The sequence below is a fragment of the Macrobrachium nipponense genome, chromosome 6 (assembly GCF_015104395.2).
Source record: "Macrobrachium nipponense isolate FS-2020 chromosome 6, ASM1510439v2, whole genome shotgun sequence".
Classification (NCBI taxonomy): domain Eukaryota; kingdom Metazoa; phylum Arthropoda; class Malacostraca; order Decapoda; family Palaemonidae; genus Macrobrachium; species Macrobrachium nipponense.
Genome location: NC_061108.1, coordinates 46,683,644 through 46,706,293, shown reverse-complemented (window position 1 = coordinate 46,706,293; position 22,650 = coordinate 46,683,644). Strand labels below are relative to the sequence as shown.

The window sequence follows — 22,650 nt, the reverse complement described above, 5'->3', positions numbered from 1 at the left end:
CTTCGAATTATTGCCGAGGTTATAGCAGCATTAAATCTGAATTGGCGGAATGTTCTGTCGTCATGGACAGGTCAGGTTAAGTTTTCTCGTTGCTAATGAGCAGGGAAGGGAAAGTGTGCTTGGGTTGGCGGCCGACCCGTCTTCTGCTTAGCTAAGATGTTAATTGGAAATGATATGTACACCGAGTTCAGAAGAACCGAGGAAGAAGGGTTAACACTTACTTTTGATTTGACGGTAAACGTCGCCCAAGTCGGGTTTATGACGCAAGATCACTCTAAATGAAAATAAAAAGTTTACTTGACATTTGATATTGTTGCCTTTAGAAAGACTACATGATTCGTAAACACATACACACACGCATATATATAGTATGTGTGTGTGTGTTTGTACGTATATATGTGTGTATGTAATGCACATATGTATGTATATATGTATGTTGAAGAACAGGAGAGAGAGAGAGAGAGAGAGAGAGATTTTCTCTCGACGCTGAAGGTGAGTCTAAGGAATGTAGAGTAATAATGATTAAAGGGCTGCGAGTGGAGTGGGTGAAATACGGGCGCACATTCCTGCTGACCAAATGTTTACGTTAACAGAAATGTGTCTTTGCGAGAAATATTTTGCATCAAGATGTCATATATAGATATATATATATATATATATATATATATATATATATATATATATATATATATATATATATATATATATATATATATATTTATTATACTGAATTATCGTCTCTGTGCTCTCTTTCTGTTTCAGTTTTTTATGTCGATGTGACAAGGTTTTACGGAACTATAAAAAGGCTTCAGTGCGTCGTCAGTTCCATTGTAAAATGTACCCACACTTGACAAGTGTGTTCTGCACGTTACTCCACAGGACGGGTAGTTTAATAATTATACTTTTTTTATTCATTTGGTACAGTTTGGAAGTTAGGTATAAGGAATACCTATTATCAACCAATAGTGGATTTTGTACTGTTTTTCGTTAGAACATAAATTTCCATTTGAACTCATCATTTTCCTGCATTTGATCGTTCAGTGAGGAGCATGAAATTGGGTGTTTTTTTAACTTTTCATTCTATTTTGTTCAGTTATGAGCATCCACGAATACTGCAGCACTAAGTCCTATTTATTTTCGTTTGTAATTTGTTTGCTAATACGAATTCTACAGGAACCAGCCATCTCTCTCTCTCTCTCTCTCTCTCTCTCTCTCTCTCTCTCTCTCTCTCTCTCTCTCTCTCTCTCTCTGCTGTACCTTGTATGAAAGTGAATGTTTTTTTTTGGGGGGAATGGACTTTTTAACGCCGTACTTCAACTTTTTTTAATGTTTTTCTATGTGCTTTGATTCATTCGAATTGTATGCTGGCAATGTGTACTCTATGTGCACTGGAATGTCGCTGATAAAGTGAGTAAGACACGTTAAGAGTTTCTATTTATTTTTAATTTTATTTTATAAGTTCAAATTGATTTGTATTGTCAAAGCTACAAGTGTACTTATTTTTTCCATTTCATTATGTTAGTGTCTTGTAGTCTGTCGTACTGTGAGGGTACTGGTATTTTCTGAGTCTTCTAAATTTACCATACCCTTAAATGGCTTTCGTCGGCTGGTAGGCAAGAGAAAGTGATCTCTCTCTCTCTCTCTCTCTCTCTCTCTCTCTCTCTCTCTCTCTCTCTCGTAGCGCAAGTGGTAACGCTATCTGCTCACAGCCGAATGACCAGAATTCGATCCCTGAAGTGACCGAGGAGGAAACAGTGTGAGTGCCGTTGCTAACTCACTATACTCTCTATCAAATTGTATCCCATCACGCGATTGGAAATGGGAGGGACTCCACGGGGTTGAATCTCACCTTGACTTGGCGAGGCCTTCTACAAGATGTGCCATTCTGAACAAATGACAAGTTCAAATGAAATTAGAATTGCGTGTGTTACTCAGTAGCAAGCCCAGTCATTTAGGTTTGCTGGAAATTGATTATATTGTTTCTACATGAATGCACTGTAATGATATTTTCCAGGTGTGCTTACGTTTATGTTCTGTTTATTTAATAAGCTTTACGCTTGACCGCAAACCTTCTGAGGTGAGTTGTAACCGCTTTGCGCATTATTCAGACTTGGGGCTCCGTGTGCAGTCAGCGGCAGCAGCAGCAGCTCAGCAGGTTATAAGATGACTGTTGGTATCAGTGACTGAATCTACCTTGTGAGATCATTGAGTTGGCGAGATTGAGGGAGTTTTGAGTTGCTGTGCAGAGTTCTTTTTTTAGAGTTCTTTTTTCTTTTCCCTTCGCTTGTGACACGAGAGCGTCCATTTGCCTTTTGTTTGTGCGTTCCACATACTGTACCTTTTCACCAACGCGTGAATCGTCATGTCAGAAGTCAGGTGAGAGGATTTGGTGGAGGTGAGAGAGCGAGGAAGAGCGAGGGAGGGAGGGGGGGGGAAGAAGGAATCGCATTTGGGCGAAAGGGATAGATAGATAGCCAGTTCATCCGGTGGAAGAGGCGCAGATATTTAGAAAGCGACTGTGCGTTCGTTCGTGAGCACGTCACCAGTGGGTAAGTGGATTGAACCCAGGCGTATATGCGTATGCGCGCGCCCATGTACGCAGAAGTGGCGTCTACGCGAGCGACCTTCCTCCGGCCAGCAACTATCCCGTTTTGGGGTGTAGGGTGGTTGTTGACGGGGAAGTTGGCCGGGGGTTGTATGGAGTAGTAAGCTTCGCCCCTGCACTATTGAGCTGATGCTGCTGCTGCTCTGCTGCTGCTCTGCTGCTGCTCTACTGCTGCTTCTGCTGCTCTGCTGCTGCTTCTGCTGCTCTGCTTCATGGCCCCTCTCGGCCATATGCCCTGCTGCCATGAAAGCTTCACCCTGTTTTCGAAAGGGTCAGAAATTTTAATTATTCGTCCATTTTGCCTCCGTATTGCATTTTATGCAATTGTTCAATGACAGCCTTCGTTTATAGTTACATAAAAGGGGAGGTGCGATGCCTTTTCCATTATTATTATTATTATTATTATTATTATTATTATTATTAATTATTATTATTATTATTATTATTGTTGTTGTTGTTCTCATTATTAACTGGACAATATGTAACTTTTATGATGAAATAGAATATGCCGTGATGTACCTCCATGTTTAAACAACTTAATATTATTAGCCTAACCTAATAGAGAACATTTAATACCTAGTCTGATATAATTTCTCTTATGGAAAACCTATCGATGTTTTTGTTGCGGAAGGCGGCTGCCGCTAGTTTTCATTATGCCGAATTCAAATTTCTCAGCCTAAATGAAATGGAGTTATTTTTTTACCGTTTTAAACCCGAGCAACAGGGGGGCAGCAGAAGGCATTTTAGGGCGTCGAATCGAATGGCGCTGGAGCCTTTGTAGCGATGGCATGAAAGGCGAGCAGCCTTTTTCCCGTCAGGACGAGACACTGGTCACCCTTTTTCCTCCTGACGCTGTAAATGGAGTCGGCCCTTGTCAAAGTGCTTGCGCCCTTTCCCCTAAGCTGCAGTTTGCATCATGAGTTCACCTTTTATTGATACTGCGACGTATGTCATCTGCTAGCAAAGAAACTCCTGGTCATGAAATGCAAATACTATGGTTTTCTGCCACATTTGCTTTTTATTTATTTATTTTATCAGTCTGAACACGCGTCTTTGTATGTTCTACTGCAAGTACATTGTTCCATGTGCTATTTTATATATACATACATACACACACCCCTACCTGCTTATATACGCATACATGCTCTCACATTAGTTTTGTTATTTAAGTATGATTTCATGAAACTAATGTTATGTATAAATACAGTACGAAAAAAATAGAGTTGATTTGGATAGTCATTTATACCGATAAAAACTAGTTCTCGATATGGAATTCCAGAATGAGCCACAAGAAGTGAGCGTATGGTACTCGCATGTGTATGGATGTTGTGCAAATGCATATTTATAAAAGAATTTTGAAACTAAGCCTCTGGTAGAGCCCTTATTACAGGATTGTCGCTGTTTCAGTACACTGCCGGTATAATGCTGTTGCAAGAATGAGATGGAATTTCAGTGCCCGGGGAAGGTTTTTGTTCGAGAGAGTAAAAGTGTTGAACAGTCTGCAGACCACATCTGATGATGACTTGTTCCAACCTTTAGCTCTCTCTCTCTCTCTCTCTCTCTCTCTCTCTCAGATGCAAGATGACCATAATTCCTTCGCTGTTTCAATCCCAGGAGCTAGGACACCCCCTCCCCCCAGAGCGTGCCTTCCCTGAGGTTAGATTGTGTAGAGAAATCACCGAGAGTGAAAGTCGGAGGCCTATGTAAGAAACCACCCTCCGGTAGGACTTCGTGGCAGTACCGAGCGCTTCGTCTTCGAAGCATATTTTTTTTTTTTTTTTTTTTTTTTTTTTTTTTTTTTTTTTGACGGTTGTTATGAAAGAAATGCCGAGTAGAATAGTGCGGAAAAAGTAGCAGGAGGAGGTGGGACCTGTTCACACGAAGAGTAACTTTTATAAAAAGGTACGAACCAAAATCTGTCGTCAAGGCAGTTGCCACCCATGTTGCAATGCCAGGAACCATATAGAAAGGCCTTGTTTTTTAACCGCTGAAATTGCAACCACGGCATATCTATTGATTTACTTTTTGGGAATATTTATGGAGCTAGATACTGCAGAAGCGTCGGTGATGGTGAGATGACTATGACCACGATGTTCGTTTCATGCTGGTGAACTTGAGATGAAACAAGAGTCCGTATTTTAAGCAACAATTTCGAGATGTTAGGAAGGATTCGGGAAATTTTACCAGGCACTGTGGAAGTGATTTATTGTCGATGGGGATACACGTTAAACATCCAGATAATTTGTAATGCGCGCACAGGTTCCCGAGAAGTATTTAAGTATTTTGATCCACGAATTTTGCAAAATTGCTCTCCGAAAACATGTTTTATGTATACATATGGTAACCTTTTTGTTGTAACCCCTTAAGGCAATTTTGTTACCCTTGTGCAATTTTGTTTTTAATTCTCTCTCTCTCTCTCTCTCTCTCTCTCTCTCTCTCTCTCTCTCTCTCTCTCTCTCTCTCTCTCATTTCTTCTTTTTTTATTCAAACAGCCTGTAGAAGGCGAAAAGTACTTCGTTGGTTTAATCATCAAGAAATTCCAGACGGTGCCAGAACGGAAGTCCCAATAAAATCGTAGGGGCAGGAAGTGGGGCCAGAGGACATGTTGCCATTGATACTTTCATTGTTATAATTTTTTCTTCGTTGTAAATTCAGTCTGAATGTCATGTAGGTAAAGATACTCGGAAAATGAACAGGATGGTGACTAGAATGAGGCGTTTTATTGGAGCTTTCCAGTGTCTGATATTGGATGAAAAATCGGCGACTCCCGACGTCGGTTCTTACCTTGGAGCAAACCTCCTCTTCCATTCAAGAGGGACTTCTGCCTCTTTTGGTGTCGGGGTTTCAACTGTGACACTTTGACGTTACAGACATTTATTTATTATAAAATCCTTGAATACTGAAGCTATATTTTTGTAAAAGAGAAGAGCGAGATTTTACTTGCTAGGATAATTACATTCATATTTTGCTCTTACTTTTCCGTTCTTCTCTATAAACTTTGTTTGAATACTGAATTCGAATTGTTGTTTACTCTCTAGTTGTTGGAATTCTACCCTTCAGGAAAGGAAGTTTTTCTTTTGGATGCGCGCACGCGCGCGGGCAGAGAGAGAGAGAGAGAAGAGAGAGAGAGAGAGAGAGAGAGAGAGAGAGATGCAAAATGAAGAGCTAGTGGGTAGAAGGGCCCCTGACTGAGCCAAAGCGACTCAGAGCGAGAGAGCGAGCGAGCGAGAGAGAGAAAGAGCTAAGCTAAGTAACCAGACCGTCAGTGTGGTGTGGACAGTGGTAGGAGGCAGGCGAGAGCTTTGAGCTCTCCTGCTGTATCCGATGTGCACTTCGCTTTTCTTATAATATTTCTCCACATCACCTCAGTTGTGTTGCCTTTACCTCAGACTGGGTTACGTCCGTCGAAGAATGAGTGGAAAAGAATCTGTTAGATTGTGTTTAGGTGAAAAAGCTCCCACATGTGGATTTAAGTAGTTAGTACATTAAGTGCCAGTGGGGCCAAGTGCGGCGCTTATTTGGAGGCGGCCTCTGGAAGTAGCTGTTAGTTTAGTACACTATTAGTCAAGCAGCTTATCATTAGAACTTCTTCGTTTGTATCTGACCCAGTCATGTCTCGTTCCTTATAATGTGTCAAATTGCAGCTTCGGAGCAAGAAAAGGAAATTGCAAATTTGGCTGAATTTAGCCAAATGGCTTTAAATGAAAAAATGAGAATCAATTGAGTGAGATTGGGCCCATATACCGTAGTTCAAAAGTTCCTGAGGTAAATAAATATTCTGATTGGAAGAATTAGAAATAAAATCAGAATTTATTTATTACAGTAAATGGAGTAAAGTGAAATTTCGAACATATATTGCAATGTGTGCTCTAAATTATTAGTGGATTAATTACCTTCGATTTTTTTATAAAATGAGTGAGAGAGTTAATGCTCATAAACAGTATTGAAGATGGATATAAGATTTTTCATGTTTGCAAAGCATGATGAATGATAATTAAGTATGATGCATTTAATATATATAATTTTGTGCAAGGAATCCCGGTCATTTGTAATGGTGTAGTAGCCATAGTAACAAGAGAAGTAGTTGTAGTCTGCGTGGGCGGATCTGGGCGGCCATGAAGCCACTGAGTCTGGAAGGTCTCCGGCGTTTGGTTCGGGGTGGCCGGGACAAACAACAGCAACAACAGACAGATACTCACCACTTTCGCCGTTCGAATTCCTTCAAGAAAGCCTCCCTCAGGCGTTCAACTCGTCGTCATGAGAAAATCACTCTTCCCAATGGATTAGTCGTGAAAACTTCTGCCCTTCAGCGTAAGGCTTCAGTATCTAGTGATGAGAGAAAAGATGATGGCTATTCTACTGATGGTGGAGAAGCAGGTGGTTATAGCACTTCTTCAACTGGTCTGCCACGTCGAGTCATTACTTATGATGAGTGGAGGGTAGCTGTCAGTGATGAAGATTCTCTGAAACATGCTGATGAATCGCTACCGTCCACATTATCCACAAATAAACTTTCATCTTTAGACTCTGGTGTTAGACATTCCCTTGACTCCAAGAAGAAGTTTAGTATTGAATCAACAAAGCGATTAAGCTTAGACCGTCGTAAAACCTTAGGCGTTGACGTAGGACGTCAGCTTAGTTGCTATGGCTCCCCACCTCAGGTTCAAGATCTCAGGCGAGATCATGATGTTTCTAACTTTCGACGCAGTGCTTCAGCTGAATCTCCAATTCCTCCTTTACGTATCAAAAGTCTTCTTAGTTCTCCTCGTGTTGCTCCTAAACATAGGGAACCTCCGACTACTCCAGTGCGATCTCTGCACAACACTCCTAGTAGAACACGAGCTTGTCAACCAGTTTCTGCTCCTCCAACCCCGGGGAAAACTCATGTTCATCGCGTAGCAGGACCCCTGACCCCAACTCACCAACTTAGAGCATCATGGCATGAAAGGGAAGCCCGTCGCTGTGCTGTCCATGTACCACCATCTTCGCCAAAGATTACAGTTGAAACTAAACCTCAGGGAAGCCCTAAACCTCAGAGTAGATGGTCAGCTATGTTTTCTGGTAGTTTTTTCTCACGATCACCCAGCAGGAAGAATCAGCAACAGCTTCAAGCGCAACAACAAGAAGAACAACGTCAACAAGAACAGTTGGAACAGTTAAAACAGCAGCAACAGTTCATGTATCAGAATCAGCCTGTGTGTGGTGGTTCCCCAGCTCTTGTTAGACAAAGGTCAGTTCATTCTTGTGAATCTCCATCTTTAATTCGGCATTCAACTGGTTATAATGGTCATTCAAGTGGGCCTGTCAGCCTTGGAGGATATGGAGTGGCTAGAGCACAAGGAGGTCCACGTCCAAGGAATGATACAAGTAATGGTGGCTCTAAAAGTATAGGCCTACCTCCTGGTTATGGAAGTCCTTCAGCTATACCAAGACATTTAACAAATGAACCTCCACTCATGGTTCGACAATTGGCCCATGATTTTGGACCACTTAATCGTCAGATTTCCCAAGAATCTGTGCTGCTAACTCGGCAGATATCCCATGAATCAGGTCCTCTAAGTCGCCAGGTGTCACATGACACTGGTCCAGTAGGCCATCATCTTACTCATGATTCTCGAACATTGAATTGTCCTGTGAGTATTGACTCTGGCCCTATTAGTCGTCAGTCTTCTCGAGAGTACAGTATTTATAGCCGTCAGGTATCACATGATGCAGGACTAATAAATCGTCAGCCTTCTCAGGATTCAAGCATGATAAATCGTCAGGCTTCTCATGAAGTTGGTCACTTCAGTAGGCAGTATTCCAGTGACTCTGTTGCTAATCATTATTATCAAGAGCCGGGAACTTTGCCTCGTCAGATAATGCATAATGCCACAGCACCTGGCTCCCCTGCACAAATACAAAGACATAGGTCTGTTACTACAACAGGAGTTCATTCTCCTATATTTAGGCCTCGTCCAATGTCTTCCCCTCCCACAACACACTCCCCTAAAGCACTTCAGGTCCTTGGTGAGGCTGCAAGTGTTGTTAATTCTTCCCAATTTTATCCTGGACGACTTGGAAGTAGCACTGGTTTTATCAGTGGTTTGCCTTCAACTGTTGCCACAGGGAGATTTCCTTCCTCTGATCGAACATCTTCACGTCCTAATTCCCAAGAACGCCCTGTTCCATCCATTCCACCCGTCCTAACTCACCGCCCCAGGACACCTGTGTCCATGATTCGCCACGCCGTCCATCCTGGTCGCCCTCTTTCTTTGGCTATGTCTTCTACACCTCCAAGACCCGACTTGATAAGTCCTGCTAGCATCACTAGTGAAGCATCAAGCCGTGGAAGAAAGCGGCGAGGGCCAGGTCTTCTTGTTGGTAGAGCTAGCTGGCTTGCAAGAGCTGCATCTGCTAGAAAGTCAGCCAGACAAGCTCGTCGTGCCAAAAAAGCAGCGCAGCAGTTACAACGTCAGCAGCGAGTAGAAGGTGATGAATTAGATGAGAGGGCTCCTGGTCGTGTTGGTCAGGCGTTAACTCCAGAAGCTTGTCAAGGAACTCTGAATAGTCAGTCATTAGCTCAACAGTTAAATTCTATGGTGTTTGTCCCTCCTCAACGACGACGTTCTTCAGGGTCAGCTGCTGTTAGAATTACACAAACTTTGCTTCGTCGTTTTGAGGTACCTGAAATTCGTACAGCACATGCTCACTTACTAATGCCCTTGAATCAGCCTGTGGGGTCCCATATGGTAGATGGGCGAAGTCAGAAAGCAGCTCAGTTTGTGCGATCTATGTTAGAAGAAGAAGACCCAGAAGGTGGCACTAATGAAAATGTGAGAGACACTGCCAGTGAGCCAGGTGGGGCCAAGTTTAGTGTCAAACCTTACAAGAAACCAAAGTCAGAACCGAGTACAGCCCGCTTGAGTACGAAAATCAAGAAAAATCCAGATGTTCTGTTGAAAGCTCTTGGTATTTTGGTCAAACTTGGGAAGTCTCAAGATAAAGAGCAACAACACGGAGATATTGTCGATGAAAGAATTATAACACAGCTCCTCCTTCAAGATTTGTCTCCAGTTAGAAATAAGCAAGAATCAAGGAACGGTAGCGCCGAATCCTTGGTCGAGTCTTTAGTCAGCAGTCGTGGAAGTAGTGGAGCTACCAAGCCCCGTCGCATTCGAAGGAAAAAGTCACAAAAGCGCCACCCTACAGTTCCTGCTTATCCATCTTGGAAACGAACACCTCGACTGCGTTCTCCTCGTGGAAACATAGGTGAGTGATATTGTGAATGGATCCTCCATGTTTTCTATATAGTTTTGTAGTATGTCAGTCTACTAGTTGATAACCAGCTGTTTGTGTACCTATTTACCTCTAGTGTTTTAAATATGTAGGTTATCCAGACTCATTTTAAAAAGTTTTCTCTCTCTCTTCAACATCGGTATTATTTGTAAATAAAATGAGTTATAAGGTTGAAAGAAATTCTAGTATGGTATTGAGAAAGGGGTTTGTGATCGATAGATTTGTGTGGAAACTCGGAAAAAAAAATGCTCCTGGTCTCTTTATATCTCCAACTGGTACCTCTTCTTGGCATCTTGCACCTTGGGTCCCCTATCTTATATCCCAGCGTTTCTGTCATGATTCGCTCTATTTTACGAGTCTCTGGCGTGCTGTAGAAGGTAGACAAAGTCCTGACTAAGTTGCTGACGGGGGCCAGCCTCCGTTGATGTACAACCCTGGATGAGAATGGAGGGGAAGTAGAATCTCTTTTGGTTATACGCTCTCTTCCTCGTCTCCCCTTCGCTTCTTCCAGTAAAAGTACATAAACCGTTTGATATTTTTATCTTCCATTGTTAAATATTCAGTGGTTCCGAATATTCAAGAATGGCTTTGCTGTATGCAAATGTTGTTAAATGCGGGTATCAGAAATCGTCCGAAACCACAGCGTGAAAGTTAAATGCGTGATGGTGGTCACAACTCTGCTCTCTAGAAGGAAAAAGGGAGACGTTAATAAATAAGGTTTAAAAGCATTTGGATTAAAACTCAAACTCTCGCTCAGTTTTGTTTGTTTGTAAGAGCTTTTGATCTGGTACTTATACGAATTAAAAGATAGAATTTGTTTATAATCCCAGCTCATCCGTGAATTAGTAATTATATCGATTGTTACTGTGCTGTTGTTTATTCGACCAAACCTAACTCAGAAGTTCGTGTTCCTGTAAGTTAATACTCTGAAATGTTTTGCCAGAGGTATGAGTTAGGGAAGTATGCTGATCTTAGGGTTACGTTGTTCGCTGTGACAAATATTTGTTTTATGAGCTCCTTCAGACGTAACGAGTGTTTTCTTATTCCATGGGTAATTTCTGTAATATCAGCATCTCAGTTTTTGAAATTCTGGAAATAATTAGAGGAAAACTTTATATTTAATCAGAATTTATATGCGTGTGGTATTCGCGTATAGACATTAATTGTACGCAACCTGAATTTATTAGTGTTTCATTTTATGGGTTTATCGTGGTTTACTCAAGTATGGTATCAATTTGATGCTTCTAATCCATTCTTTCATTTCGTATTTCAGACATAAACGCGATCTCTCCTTTATGGAAGTGGGGTGTGAATGATGGATACGAATGAAAAAGTTTGATGTTCAGATGAACTTTTTTTTTTATAGTTTAGTGACGCAAGAAAAACCGAAATGGTGAGAGATGTGGCGATACAAATTAGTAAAACGGTTAACGTAGGTGAAAAGGTGGCTCGGTCAGTTGCGAGATGGTTGAGCCTCGGGGAAAGAATGGAGGGTGATAGCAGTGCCTGTAGGGGCGTGACGCGCTGCTGATGAACCACAGTGTGAATGCATCAAGTTTCTAATGATACAAGGCTTTCTGTTCTGCGTCCATCCGTGATTCAGTTCTGCAAGTATGAATGTGGAAGCGATTTTTCTGGACCCTTCACCTGTTAGTGGAAACAGATTAATGAAAAGTATATAATTTACTAGATGTCAGTAATTCGTGGGTGTCTCTGCTGCTCAGTCTTTTAAAAAACTTACAGTTCTCTGTTAGTTACAAAAGTCTTTCTTTTTTCCAATGTAGCATCTGAGGTGCGGCATTTCGTTGGTTCGTCGTGGATCTCTGTTGTGCTTTGGAGTCTCTTGTTGAGATGGAGGACTCTGCGGAGCGAACTATTTATACCTTCCTTTCCCCTAATATTCTAGGAGTATCCAGGGCTAATATCAGTCAGAGAGAGAGGAGAGAGAGAGAGAGAGAATCCCTTCTCCATTCTTCCCTTTCCTGCTTCTCGACCTACCATCACCCTCGACGTCGTCGCCTCGTCACCCCAGTTTATGACTTCACTAAATCAGATCAGTCTTCTTCGTCAGCCCCATCGCGCGTAACCACCTAATTTATTTTTTTATTGTTTATTTACTTGTTTACCTGCTCCTTTTAAAGTATGGACGCGCATATTTACAGCAAGGAAAGGAGAAAATTTTGTTGTTATGGAGTTACTTTCCATTTCTGATTATCGCTCGTTACATATATTGTATACCGTAATCCTGTTCTGAAATCCAATTTAAACCAATTTATTTCACATTGCCTACAAAATGGTATGGATCTTTTCGTTGTGTATTTTTATTTAATACTTTGAGTGTGTGATGGATGAATCAAGCCTACTCCAAGAGCCAGTCCGATGTTGATAAAAACTAAACAAAGTCTTCATAGAGTCTTATAGAGACATCGATGAAAGCAGACCACCGGAGTCGGAATAGGAGACGCGAATCAGAAGGGAAAAAATTGTGTGGTGAGGTTTAAAGGCTGCAGGTGAATATGATGAACTAACCAAACAAGCAGAGTGTTGGGTTTACGATGCGTTCGGGGAGGCTGGCCATGTGCCCTCCCTTTGGGGTGGGGGTGCGGGTGCGGGGGGGGGGGGGGGGGGTGAGTAGCAGGGCGTTCAGTCAGCCATCTAGTATATCTGAAGTTCAGACCTCAGTCTTCATGTTTTTTTTTTTTTTTTTTTTACTGAAGTCTGTTCGATAGATTTTCAACGATTTGCGTCCTTACAAAATCGGAAGCGATATTTGTTGCGGCAGTCTGCACGAGGTTTCATTTTGGGAATTAAATAGTGAGCTTTTGGCTTTGATGGAAGATTGGTTGTTTTCCATTTTGTAACTTGGCATTCGTTTGCCTTTCTCTGACCTCAGCGGCACGAACCCCTTGTGGGATGGGGTTGTTGAAGCCATAGAATTGATGTGGCAAATTTTTGCCCTTCAGTAAGAGTGTAAGGGGAATCAAATGGGTTTATAAGCGCTCCGTTGTGGAATATCCCTTTTGTGGTGCGAAATCTCTCATTTTCTTGATTGCTTGGCTGGATTTAGATCGTAGACATCAAAGGAATAATGGAAAGATTCTGTTCCGTACTGGCGCAAATATAATCCACCTGTGAAATATCCATCTATAGCTGAACTTGCATTACCTTATTCAAATGATAAAATTGTGTTTTTGGTTTTTTACGCATGCAAATATACATCTATGTACAACCGTTTACAATATATTTGCCTGATGTCAGAATTAGTATACTATATGAATTTACACACACACACACACACACACACACACACACACACACACACACACATATATATATATATATATATATATATATATATATATATGTTATTATATATATATATATATAATATTATATAATATATTATATATATATAATGTATATATGTTTGTGTGTGTATATCAAATATTGAGCCACAAATACGCAATTATTCCTTGTTTTTTAATTTACTTTACCTTTGGAATAACTTGCACCTAAATGGAAGTTGAGTGCATCTGCGCGGCCATGATTCGCACCTATGCTTTTTGGGTGTGATACGAAGTAGATGGACTTTTCAGTCAGAGGCCGCTACCGATCACTGGGGTTGACAAATGAAGGGCAAGAAGCGTTGTAGAAAACCCTAGCCAGATCTTTAAACCATACTGGATGCCTTATGGAATAGTTAGAGGAGATGTTTCATGGCAACCGACCCTCTTAAACTTAGGGACATTGGTGGTGATGAAAAGAGAAAGTGGACTTATTATATAAGAGAAAGTGGACTTATGTTTTATTATCATTATCAGTTGGTATTATTATTGTTAACGATATGTATAAAGTATTATATATTATATATATATAGTATATATATATATTTTTTTTATTTATATATATATATATATATATATACAGATAATATATAATATAAATTTCTATCACGGCAATAACAATATGATATAAAACGTAAGCAGAGGAGAATGGCCAAGAGGTTATTGAAAGAATCAGGTGCAACAAGATCATTTGAAATTCAGTTGGCTTACGCCAATCGCTCTTAGACTCGACAGGAACTTTTGAGATTTCTTGAATGTTTGTTAGATATTGAGTCCCGGTGCAGAATTAGCGATCCCTCAAAGGACTGGAGAATGGATTATTTATCGGTGTTTCTTGACACACCTGTTCACCGTCGACATTGTTTCAAGTGTCAGAAACTCGGACACCGTTCAGTTAGCTTTGAAATATCGCGAACTCCTTCATTATCTTTGGGCGTATTTTCTCTCTTTGCTTTTAATAACTTTCGTTCCTTTAGGCCTACGGATAGTCGCCCTTTTCCCTCTTGAATAATAATTTTAATAAGGGAAATTGGCTCGGCGCTCTACGGTTTCCTCAGTAATGCTAATGAAAGTAAACATCCCGATGTCTCTCTCTCTCTCTCTCTCTCTCTCTCTCTCTCTCTCTCTCTCTCTCTCTCTCTCTAATGACGTTTATGGAGTCACCGGGGTGAGATTTGAAGGTACTGTAATTGCCGGGAGGTAATTAGCGCAGGAAATAACATTGATTGGTGCACCCGGTTGGTTCATTCCGTTCAATGAGAGCCCATCTTATCTTTTGCAATTGTCGAAACGTTGTTAGGAGATGTAATCAGGTGGACCCGTCATTTTTTGTGTGCAGTTACTTGAATAATTTAGCACATGAATGTTGAGGTGATGACTGCCACCTTTTTTGTAAAGATGGGGATACCAGATGTCGAAATCGATTATGTCGAGTCGTTTCACCACCTGTTCCTTAATGAAATTGCCGTACAGATACGTGTTACCTGCAGTCGCATGTTCGTATTTGTGTGACAGAAACGGAAATATTTTCAGTGATTCTTAATCGAGAAAAATTCGTTTAGATTTTGTGCATAATTAATGAGTTTCTGTTTAATGTGCAGATAAACGTCTTTTCTTTTAACTGCCAAGTGTCTGTTGACGCTTTCTGTAGGCAAGAAAAACCAGTTTGTTTTGTCTTCTTGTAAGCAAAGAATTTTGATGTTACAGCTTTAATGTAGTTACAATGAACGAAGGGTGTTGAGGATGTCAGGATTGCTCTTTTTTATGTTTTTATACATGGTACTTTTAGCAAGTGATTACATTATTGAGTTATATGTTTATACCGTTTATACAATCTTGAAAAGGAAAGATTATTATCGAACCAACGATTCCATTCCCGGCAGGAGGAGATATTACCTCGTAAAACCTCCCCCCCCCCTTATTTATATGTTAAAAATAGATATAAATCCTTTATTTCACCTTCTGTCTCTCCAGCCAGTAGTGAATCACAGTAGCCAGTCGAGTGCTGGGCATATGATTCACTTATTATGTTAACCATGGGTTTAAAGGTGCACTCCTAGGCCGTTGGGCCCTTCCTCTTATGATGGCGTTATACATTGGTTCTTTCTCGTTCGTGCGTCGAAAGGAAAGGAATGGGAATAGTAGAAGCAACTTGAAAGAGAGTGGGATTTGTAAGCTTGTCGTTCAAGATTTTACAGATTTATGAGGCAGTTACTTCGATTTATGTAGGATGTGGTTATAAGATTGTCGGTGTAGTCAGAAGAAGTAAAAACTGCAGGAGCATCGGAAGGAGCGAGTCTTTCCTCCTCCTGCTACTTTTGGTGCCCTGTCCTGGATAGGCAATTTCGCCCTCATCCCCAATGGGCTCTCAACAAAACAGCCCAACTAAAAGAAGATTTTGAGTGGAGTCGTTTGTGTTAGGCCCAGTTGCTGGAAGATTTTCTCCTGCCCAAGTTTTTTATCTCTCTCTCTCTCTCTCTCTCTCTCTCTCTCTCACATCAATTTGTACCTGATCTGGGTGAGGGGTTGAGGGAAAAGGAGCCACAAGAAGGATGAACACATTGAGAGACGCCATTAGTAGGAAGAAAGATTTTTTCCCCTTCCCTTCCAAGTAGGTTCGTATAATGGGCGAGGAGGTTTTATTCTTCTGTTCGAAATATCTAATACTTATTGCTTTTAGTGAAGTGTTGGTCTTCATTGTAGGATGTTTATGCCTGCTTTCATGTATGCACTGGGGAGACACTTAAAAAACATTTTTAGGATTATTTCCATTAAACTCATGATTTATATTTCCATTTTCAGTCATTGTCATCATACCGCTGAATGAACCTGTGGGTCCCAGTGGTTGGCTTTATGCCTAAATCACATATTCCATTCCATTCCATTCCATTCCATTCCATTCAGGAGCCTTCACGAAAAGATTGGTTTTCTAGGTGTCCATGTGGACTTGAGACTTGACGATCAGCAGAGGTGAAATGAACACACTTGTCCACGTTTACTCAGGCGTAATGATGTAGTGTTAGGCAAGGTAAGGTTGAGAAGGTAGGCCAAGCGTCCACCATTTCTGTGGTAGAGGCTGTGAGAGAGGGCAGTGTTGACGGCTGCTCCCCCCCCCCCCCCCCCCACCACCACCACCACTTTAGAGGACGTTATCCGTTTGAGGGAAAGGTTACAGAAATGAAGTTTGCACCAAAGTACTGAAATCCTTGAAGTATTAAGGTTGCCGAAGAATTCTGTCAGAACTTCAGATTTAGTCTAAAAACTGTTTACTTTGTGTCATTGTTTCTCCAATACCTTTTCACCGTTATTGTAGTCGCGTTTTTTATTTATTAGTTTTTTCAAATTATTCTGTAATGATCGATTCATTATTGAACTCCATTGAAGGATGGCAAGTGTAAGACGTCACTAATGTTCCTATTATGTATTTCAGTACTGTATAATTATACTAGATTTTCTCAGTACTATCAATGTACTTGCTACTGTTATGTAATGATGTTTGTTGGTTGTATTCTGTCCATGACTGAATGCTCGTTAGTAACTTGACTTTAACCAACACTGCCATGATATACTGTATAGGACATGAATCATTATTAGTCGTAGTTGTTGTAGTATCAATAGTAGTAGGCCTAGTAAGTAGTAATATTATATCAGTGTAGGCAGTTTCAGGGATACAGCTATACAATCTTTATTTCCATCGAATTGTATCCTGTACTTAATTCGCGCAGTTTGTACTTGTGTATTTATGGCGTGGAGATGAAATGTCATGCTAATTTGAAGAGTGACACGGAAACAAATGCCGTCATCGTCGGAAGTACTATCCCGGTTAGTGCTATGTTGTCAGGTTTCCTCACTGGATTGATATAATAGTGAAATGAACAGCTCTGCGGTATGCAAGGGTTTCGTATTGTATTCGCTACATTGTGGTGTGAGGTATACCTTGTTGGCGCCCTGTTTTTTGGGCTTCCTGAAATTTAAGAAGTTTACAGACTGATTTTGAGAATTATTGATAGCCAGTGCAAAGTTGGATTTAATTAAAGTTGTTATATGCTTCAGGGCTTCAGATTAACATCTGACTATATGTGACAGATAGGCAAAGTCGTCATGCTTGTACTACCCCTTTAGTGTCCCTTGTATCAAAATCCGAGGTCTTACTATCTAACATGATGACGTTCAGCAATTGGTGCAGATCATAATATCCTAATATTCCCAAAGAGGTCTTCAGTGAAGGAACCTTTTTACCTAATAGTAATTCACAGTAGTCTAGAGAGTTATATTTTTATATTATGAAGTTGAACATATTTTTATGAGCAGTCTTCTTAGAAGGAATTGCGCTTGTGCCATAAAAGGATACAAACATAACAGTGTTGGTAAACCATGTCAACTTCAAGTATGCTTATGGCATAAAATCTTAGGTGTTGGAATATCCTTGGCTGTGATGAAATAGAATTTTAGTCCTTTTTTAATATTACCTATTTCGTTACAAGAAAGATAGTAATAAGAAAGAAAAGGCCGTAAATATTGGATAGGAATGTGCTTGTGTAATGATTAGTGCATGTTCGTTCGTGTAGAATTGCAGCCATTTCCATAGTTTGTCGCCATTTTCTTCCATTTCTTAGTAAGCGTCTTAGTATTTTCTCACCCAGATTCCCTCGGACAGTCCGTCGTATATGGGTAGGAGAGGAGGAGCAGGTTGACGCGGATGAGGAAGAGGACGGGGAGCATGGCAGGTGTCACTTGGGATTTCCTACTGATGACAGTCATTTATTAACCACGGCTACTTAGCCGGCCTATTGCCTCCTCATCCACCACCACCACCCCTCCCCGCCATATTAAAGGTCTCCTCATCCAGTTCTCTTACAAGCTGCCAAGACGCCATCGTCGTATTATGGAACCGGCCTGAGGACACCTTAATGACTGACTGTCATCTTCAGGAGTAGTATCTCTTAGGAACGTTTCCCGCGGATGGCTGCGCTCTTCTCCGTCTTGCTGGATTCTGTTACTTAAGGCAGGATCAGTCTTTGCTCTCAGTGAATGTGTTCCTCATAACGTTAGCTATACAGTGGAAGTGCTTGGTACTGAGTACCTCCCCCCACCGTCCCCCCGTCATTCGGTGTATTTATCCTATCCACTTCGGTCGGGATTTGTTGTTCAAGAATGTGAGAGAGAAAATTTTATTTGTGTATTTTTCAGATCTTGTTGAAAACAAATGACTGATATTTGTGGCTATAAAGTGTTCTAGTTTTCTACGTAACAATGTGGTTTTGCATTTTACTAATTTCTGTATACAAATGTGTGTCCTGATACGAAATGTTTGTGTTTCCGTGTGTATGGCCCTTTTGAGGTGTGTGCGCTCAGTCAGTTACATCACATTTTCCCATTGTATACAAGTTGAATTTGATTCCACTTTCGAATCGCTATGAAGATCAGTCAGGCAAGAGAGTGCTCAGTACCTGTCAACAGACTTGTCAGTTCCTAGGCGCTATTTTGTTGACAAAATAATGCCAGTGACAATACTGCAACGCACAATTACAAATATCGTAGATGTGAAGATTGCTTTATCCATTGGGAAATTGTTGGTTTCGGATGAATTTTTATATTTTGAATTTACTGGGGAGGAATTATGGCTGTCGTCATGGGTTGTATTACTTGAATCTTCGGCTGGTAAGAAGTACAAGAACAGATTCATTTTTACAGTGTGTGTGTCTGTATGAGAGAGAGAGAGAGAGAGAGAGAGAGAGGAGAGAGAGAGAGAGAGAGAGAGAGAGAGAGAGAGAGACCCTTAACTCACATTTTGAAGTGATCAGAGTCGGTCCTCTTGTCGCCCCTTTGGAGCATTTGAATTGTGTATAAAAAGCCTGATCATAGTAAAATGAAACCTTTGTCCATAGGCTTGTGTTGTGAATAGAGGAAGTACAGAGATTCGTGGAGTTTTACGTCTTTAGGAGAATGGAAACTCTGTTGCCCGTTCCGTTATTTCGGTAGCTAGACTTTTTACTGGTAGTTTGAGGTCACTTCGGATTGACACGCTTGAGCCGAGGTCTTGTCGTTCACTGAATACCGTCTTCTTTAGTTCTCGTGTGATTGCTTTTGAAGAGAGATCAAACTTTTGCAGTACCGTATAACTTATATTTTTATGATGATGATATCCAGAAACGTTCATGCATATATACTGCACACTTCTTTTAAACCATGTGCACTTTTTAAATGTGTAATAATATATAAAAAAAAAAATTCAAGGTATTGACATGTACAGGAAAACCTAGTAAATAAAGATATCTGTTTACAAGTTTTTTTTTTTTTTATATATATTCCTGAAAGACTTCTCCCATGTGAATAAGAGAAATTCAATAGAGAATCGTAAACCATCATGATCTTTTCATGGGATGGTCTGATTGATGTGAATTTTGAGTTGAGGAGGATGAAAATGTCATGGTTACCGCGGAGAAATTCCTGTAAAACTGAAAACCAACCAGGTTCAACAAGATCACGAAAGGGAAGGCATGAAATAAAAGAAACTAATAAACACAGACACGATTTATATATATATATCATATTATATATATATATATATATATATATATATATATATATATATATATATATATACAATAATGTGGTGTTCCAAGAAGTCATTCCCCCGGAGGGGACAAATCAGTGAGTGGTTGGGAGTAACAGGAATGATAATGATGTGAAGTTTTCCAAGGATATTCTTTGTTTTTTTGTTTATATTTACCCCTTTCCTTTATTTTTCTCCTTCTGCTGTTGTTGTTGTTGTTAGTATTGATTAGCACATTTTAGATATTCTTAGTAGGAATACCAGTGACTTCCTTTTATTTCAGTTGACTTTGAAGGAAGGAGTTGTGTGTTCTTGTTGAATAAGAGAGGTTTTCAGGAATCCCCTAAATACCCCCTCGGGAACTACCTATGTAGAAACATGGCACAACGGTGCTTGGCCTTCTCAGATAATGGAGTGTTATAGTTTAGCTGGATTTTCACTCTGCCGTAGATTAACATGACTTTCTCTCAGTTCACGCTGACTGGAATGTTCAAGTATTCTAATAGAACTGGTCTAAAGTTGAAGTACTATATAAATGGAATTAGGTCTTAAAAACTTTTTATATTGGGCCCACTTTTCTCTTTTTAACAGTCAAATAATTTCAGTCTTAAAACCAGCAGCGACTTTGCGTACATATATAACTTGTCTGATATAATATACTATATATAGATATATATATATATAATATATATATATATATATATATATATATATATATATATATATATATATATATATATATATATATATATATATATATATATATATTGTGTGTGTGTGTGTGTGTGTGTTAGTGCTTGCCTGTTCTTAGGGATACGTCAATCTATTAACCAATAGTTTATGCATATTTATATCATACTGCGATAGAAAATAATTATTTCCGAACACAAGAATATCTGAGGGTCAGGCCACAGGTGAAATCAGCCATTTCCAGCTGGCCAGTTATTCTTTTGGGGCTGTAGGAAATTGTATGACACCTCAGGTTATGAAAGGCGGTTGAATAGCGGCAGCTTGTTAAAGCAAGTGCTGGAGGGAGTGATTACGATGTCACGGTAATGCAAGGTCGGCCTTGGTCTCATGGAAATCCCGTTTAGAAAAATGATCATTCAAGAAAGTAACACCAGATCAAAGTATTTAAATTATACGTTAACAGTGAAAAATACATCGAGTGATAAATCTGATGAAATCATTTCCGATTTATTCAATGAAGAAAGTTAAAGCGCCCTTTGGAGAGAATCTTGGGAGCTGATTTTGATTCCAGGCTGTAGACAAACGAAGTTGGTGGAAAGAAACAGTGGAAGGAAGCGCTCTTACTTCGAAAGAGCTGTCGTTGTGCCATTTGTCCATAGGCGCGGTGAGCAGCCCTTTCTCTCGATGCCTGGGTCGTACTTTTGAGTTTAAGTATGGGTTATTCGTCGTTTTTATGGTAAAAGGCTACTGGTTACTCTCGTAGTTCAGCTCGTGTTCCTCAACCCGGTCGGACGTAATGATAGAATCGGTCATTGATGAGTGGGAGGGAGGGAAGGGGTTGGAGAGGCGAGTGGGAGTTATAGTTATTGGGGAGAGGTCAGGTGGTTGTTGAGGTAACATGTAAGTAGCCCAAAGTGGACTGGTAACCCAGTTCGAACCTCGACCATCACCCGCTGTCTTTTGCCCCGATTATGCGTTTGTTTTTGCTCCGAGTCAGTTGCATTGTGCAATGACGGGTCGTTCGTACGTGGCGATGTCTTCCCAGTTTTTCTCATGAGAGACAGAGAGCTCGCAAATGTCCGGTGCATGTAGACGCTATATAAACGCCTATACTTCGTGATCAATAGTGTTAGTATGGATCATGAGGGAATGTTTTCAATGGGAGTTCTTCTTGGGAATCTCTTATTCACTTTTCTTTTAGAATTCTGGTCAGGAAAGTTCAAATAGGAGCGAGGCTGAAAGTGGACAAATCTCGTGATCGCTCTTAGGCTCTGCGGAGACAACTTTCATCAGCTTGTCACCTTCGGAAACGTGTCATGACGTTTCCCTCCTTTCCATAAAAAGTAGCAGCACGATTCTCAGCATTCACCTGTTACTCATGATTAGCGGTCTCTTTATTGCCTTCCCTCTCCCCTTTTCCACGTGTCGCCCCCCCTAAACCCTCCCCCCCCACCCCCCCCCCCCCCATCGGACCAAGGAGGCGTATTGCCCTTTCCCTCCCCCCTGCCGTCTTTCCGGTACTATTTATCGCTAAGTAAGGGAGGGAAGGAGGGAAGTCCAGGAGTATAGATGTGAATTTCTGTATGTTTAGTACGCGCGCGCGCACGCGCCTGTGATGTGTTTCCCATCGGTCTAGCCCTGGTTGCAGCAACCCTTAGGCGATTCACCTACTGACATGGTGGAGAGGCGCTTAGGGAAGCGTTACAGTTATAGTAGAGCTGTGGACCCCCGAAGGAAGAACTGTAGGTACTCCAGTGTCGTCTCGTTGCCTTGGAAAGGGGAAATGGAGAGAGGGAGGGAGGGAGGGAGGGAAGAAGCATTGTGGTCATTGTTATGATATGCGAAAAGGATGCGAAACCTCAGCAGCCCCTTAACGGTTTCTTTCGTTCGCGCATATTCTTTTGCAAGTGTGTAATCACTTCTGCGCGCCCCCCCCCCCCCTCCCTCTTCTCTGTCCATGTTCAGGATCAAGAGTTTCGTAGGTTCGGCGAATTTGTTTTCCAAATGGGTCAATCTCCTAACCTTGACGGCTTTTGATGTCTCTAATTACTGCATCATTATCAGGAATATAAATATAGAATAGTCGTCATTTTTTAAAGCTTAGTCGTCATTTTTTCAAGCTTAGTCGTCATTTTTTAAAGCTTAGTCGTCATTTTTTCAAGCTTTTTGCGAATGGA

At 40.8% G+C, this 22,650-nt stretch overlaps 1 protein-coding gene across 5 annotated transcripts in view; it reads left to right on the top strand.

Moving 5' to 3' along the window:
- Positions 1–19,513, top strand: part of LOC135216851 (uncharacterized) — a 259,498-nt gene extending 239,985 nt beyond the window's left edge. For 4 of the 5 annotated variants that reach the window (XR_010314940.1, XR_010314941.1, XR_010314942.1 and 1 more), the window contains one exon: positions 17,871–19,513. Coding sequence is in view for 1 of the 5 variants with exons in the window: in XM_064252364.1 (XP_064108434.1) it covers positions 6,721–9,856; positions 17,871–17,902 (3,168 nt within the window). In the remaining 4 variants the exon portion in view is untranslated. Of the gene's footprint in view, positions 1–5,826; positions 9,857–17,870 lie in introns of those variants that run through there. The other variant, XM_064252364.1, reaches the window with a different exon arrangement.
- The last annotated feature ends 3,137 nt before the right edge of the window (positions 19,514–22,650 follow it).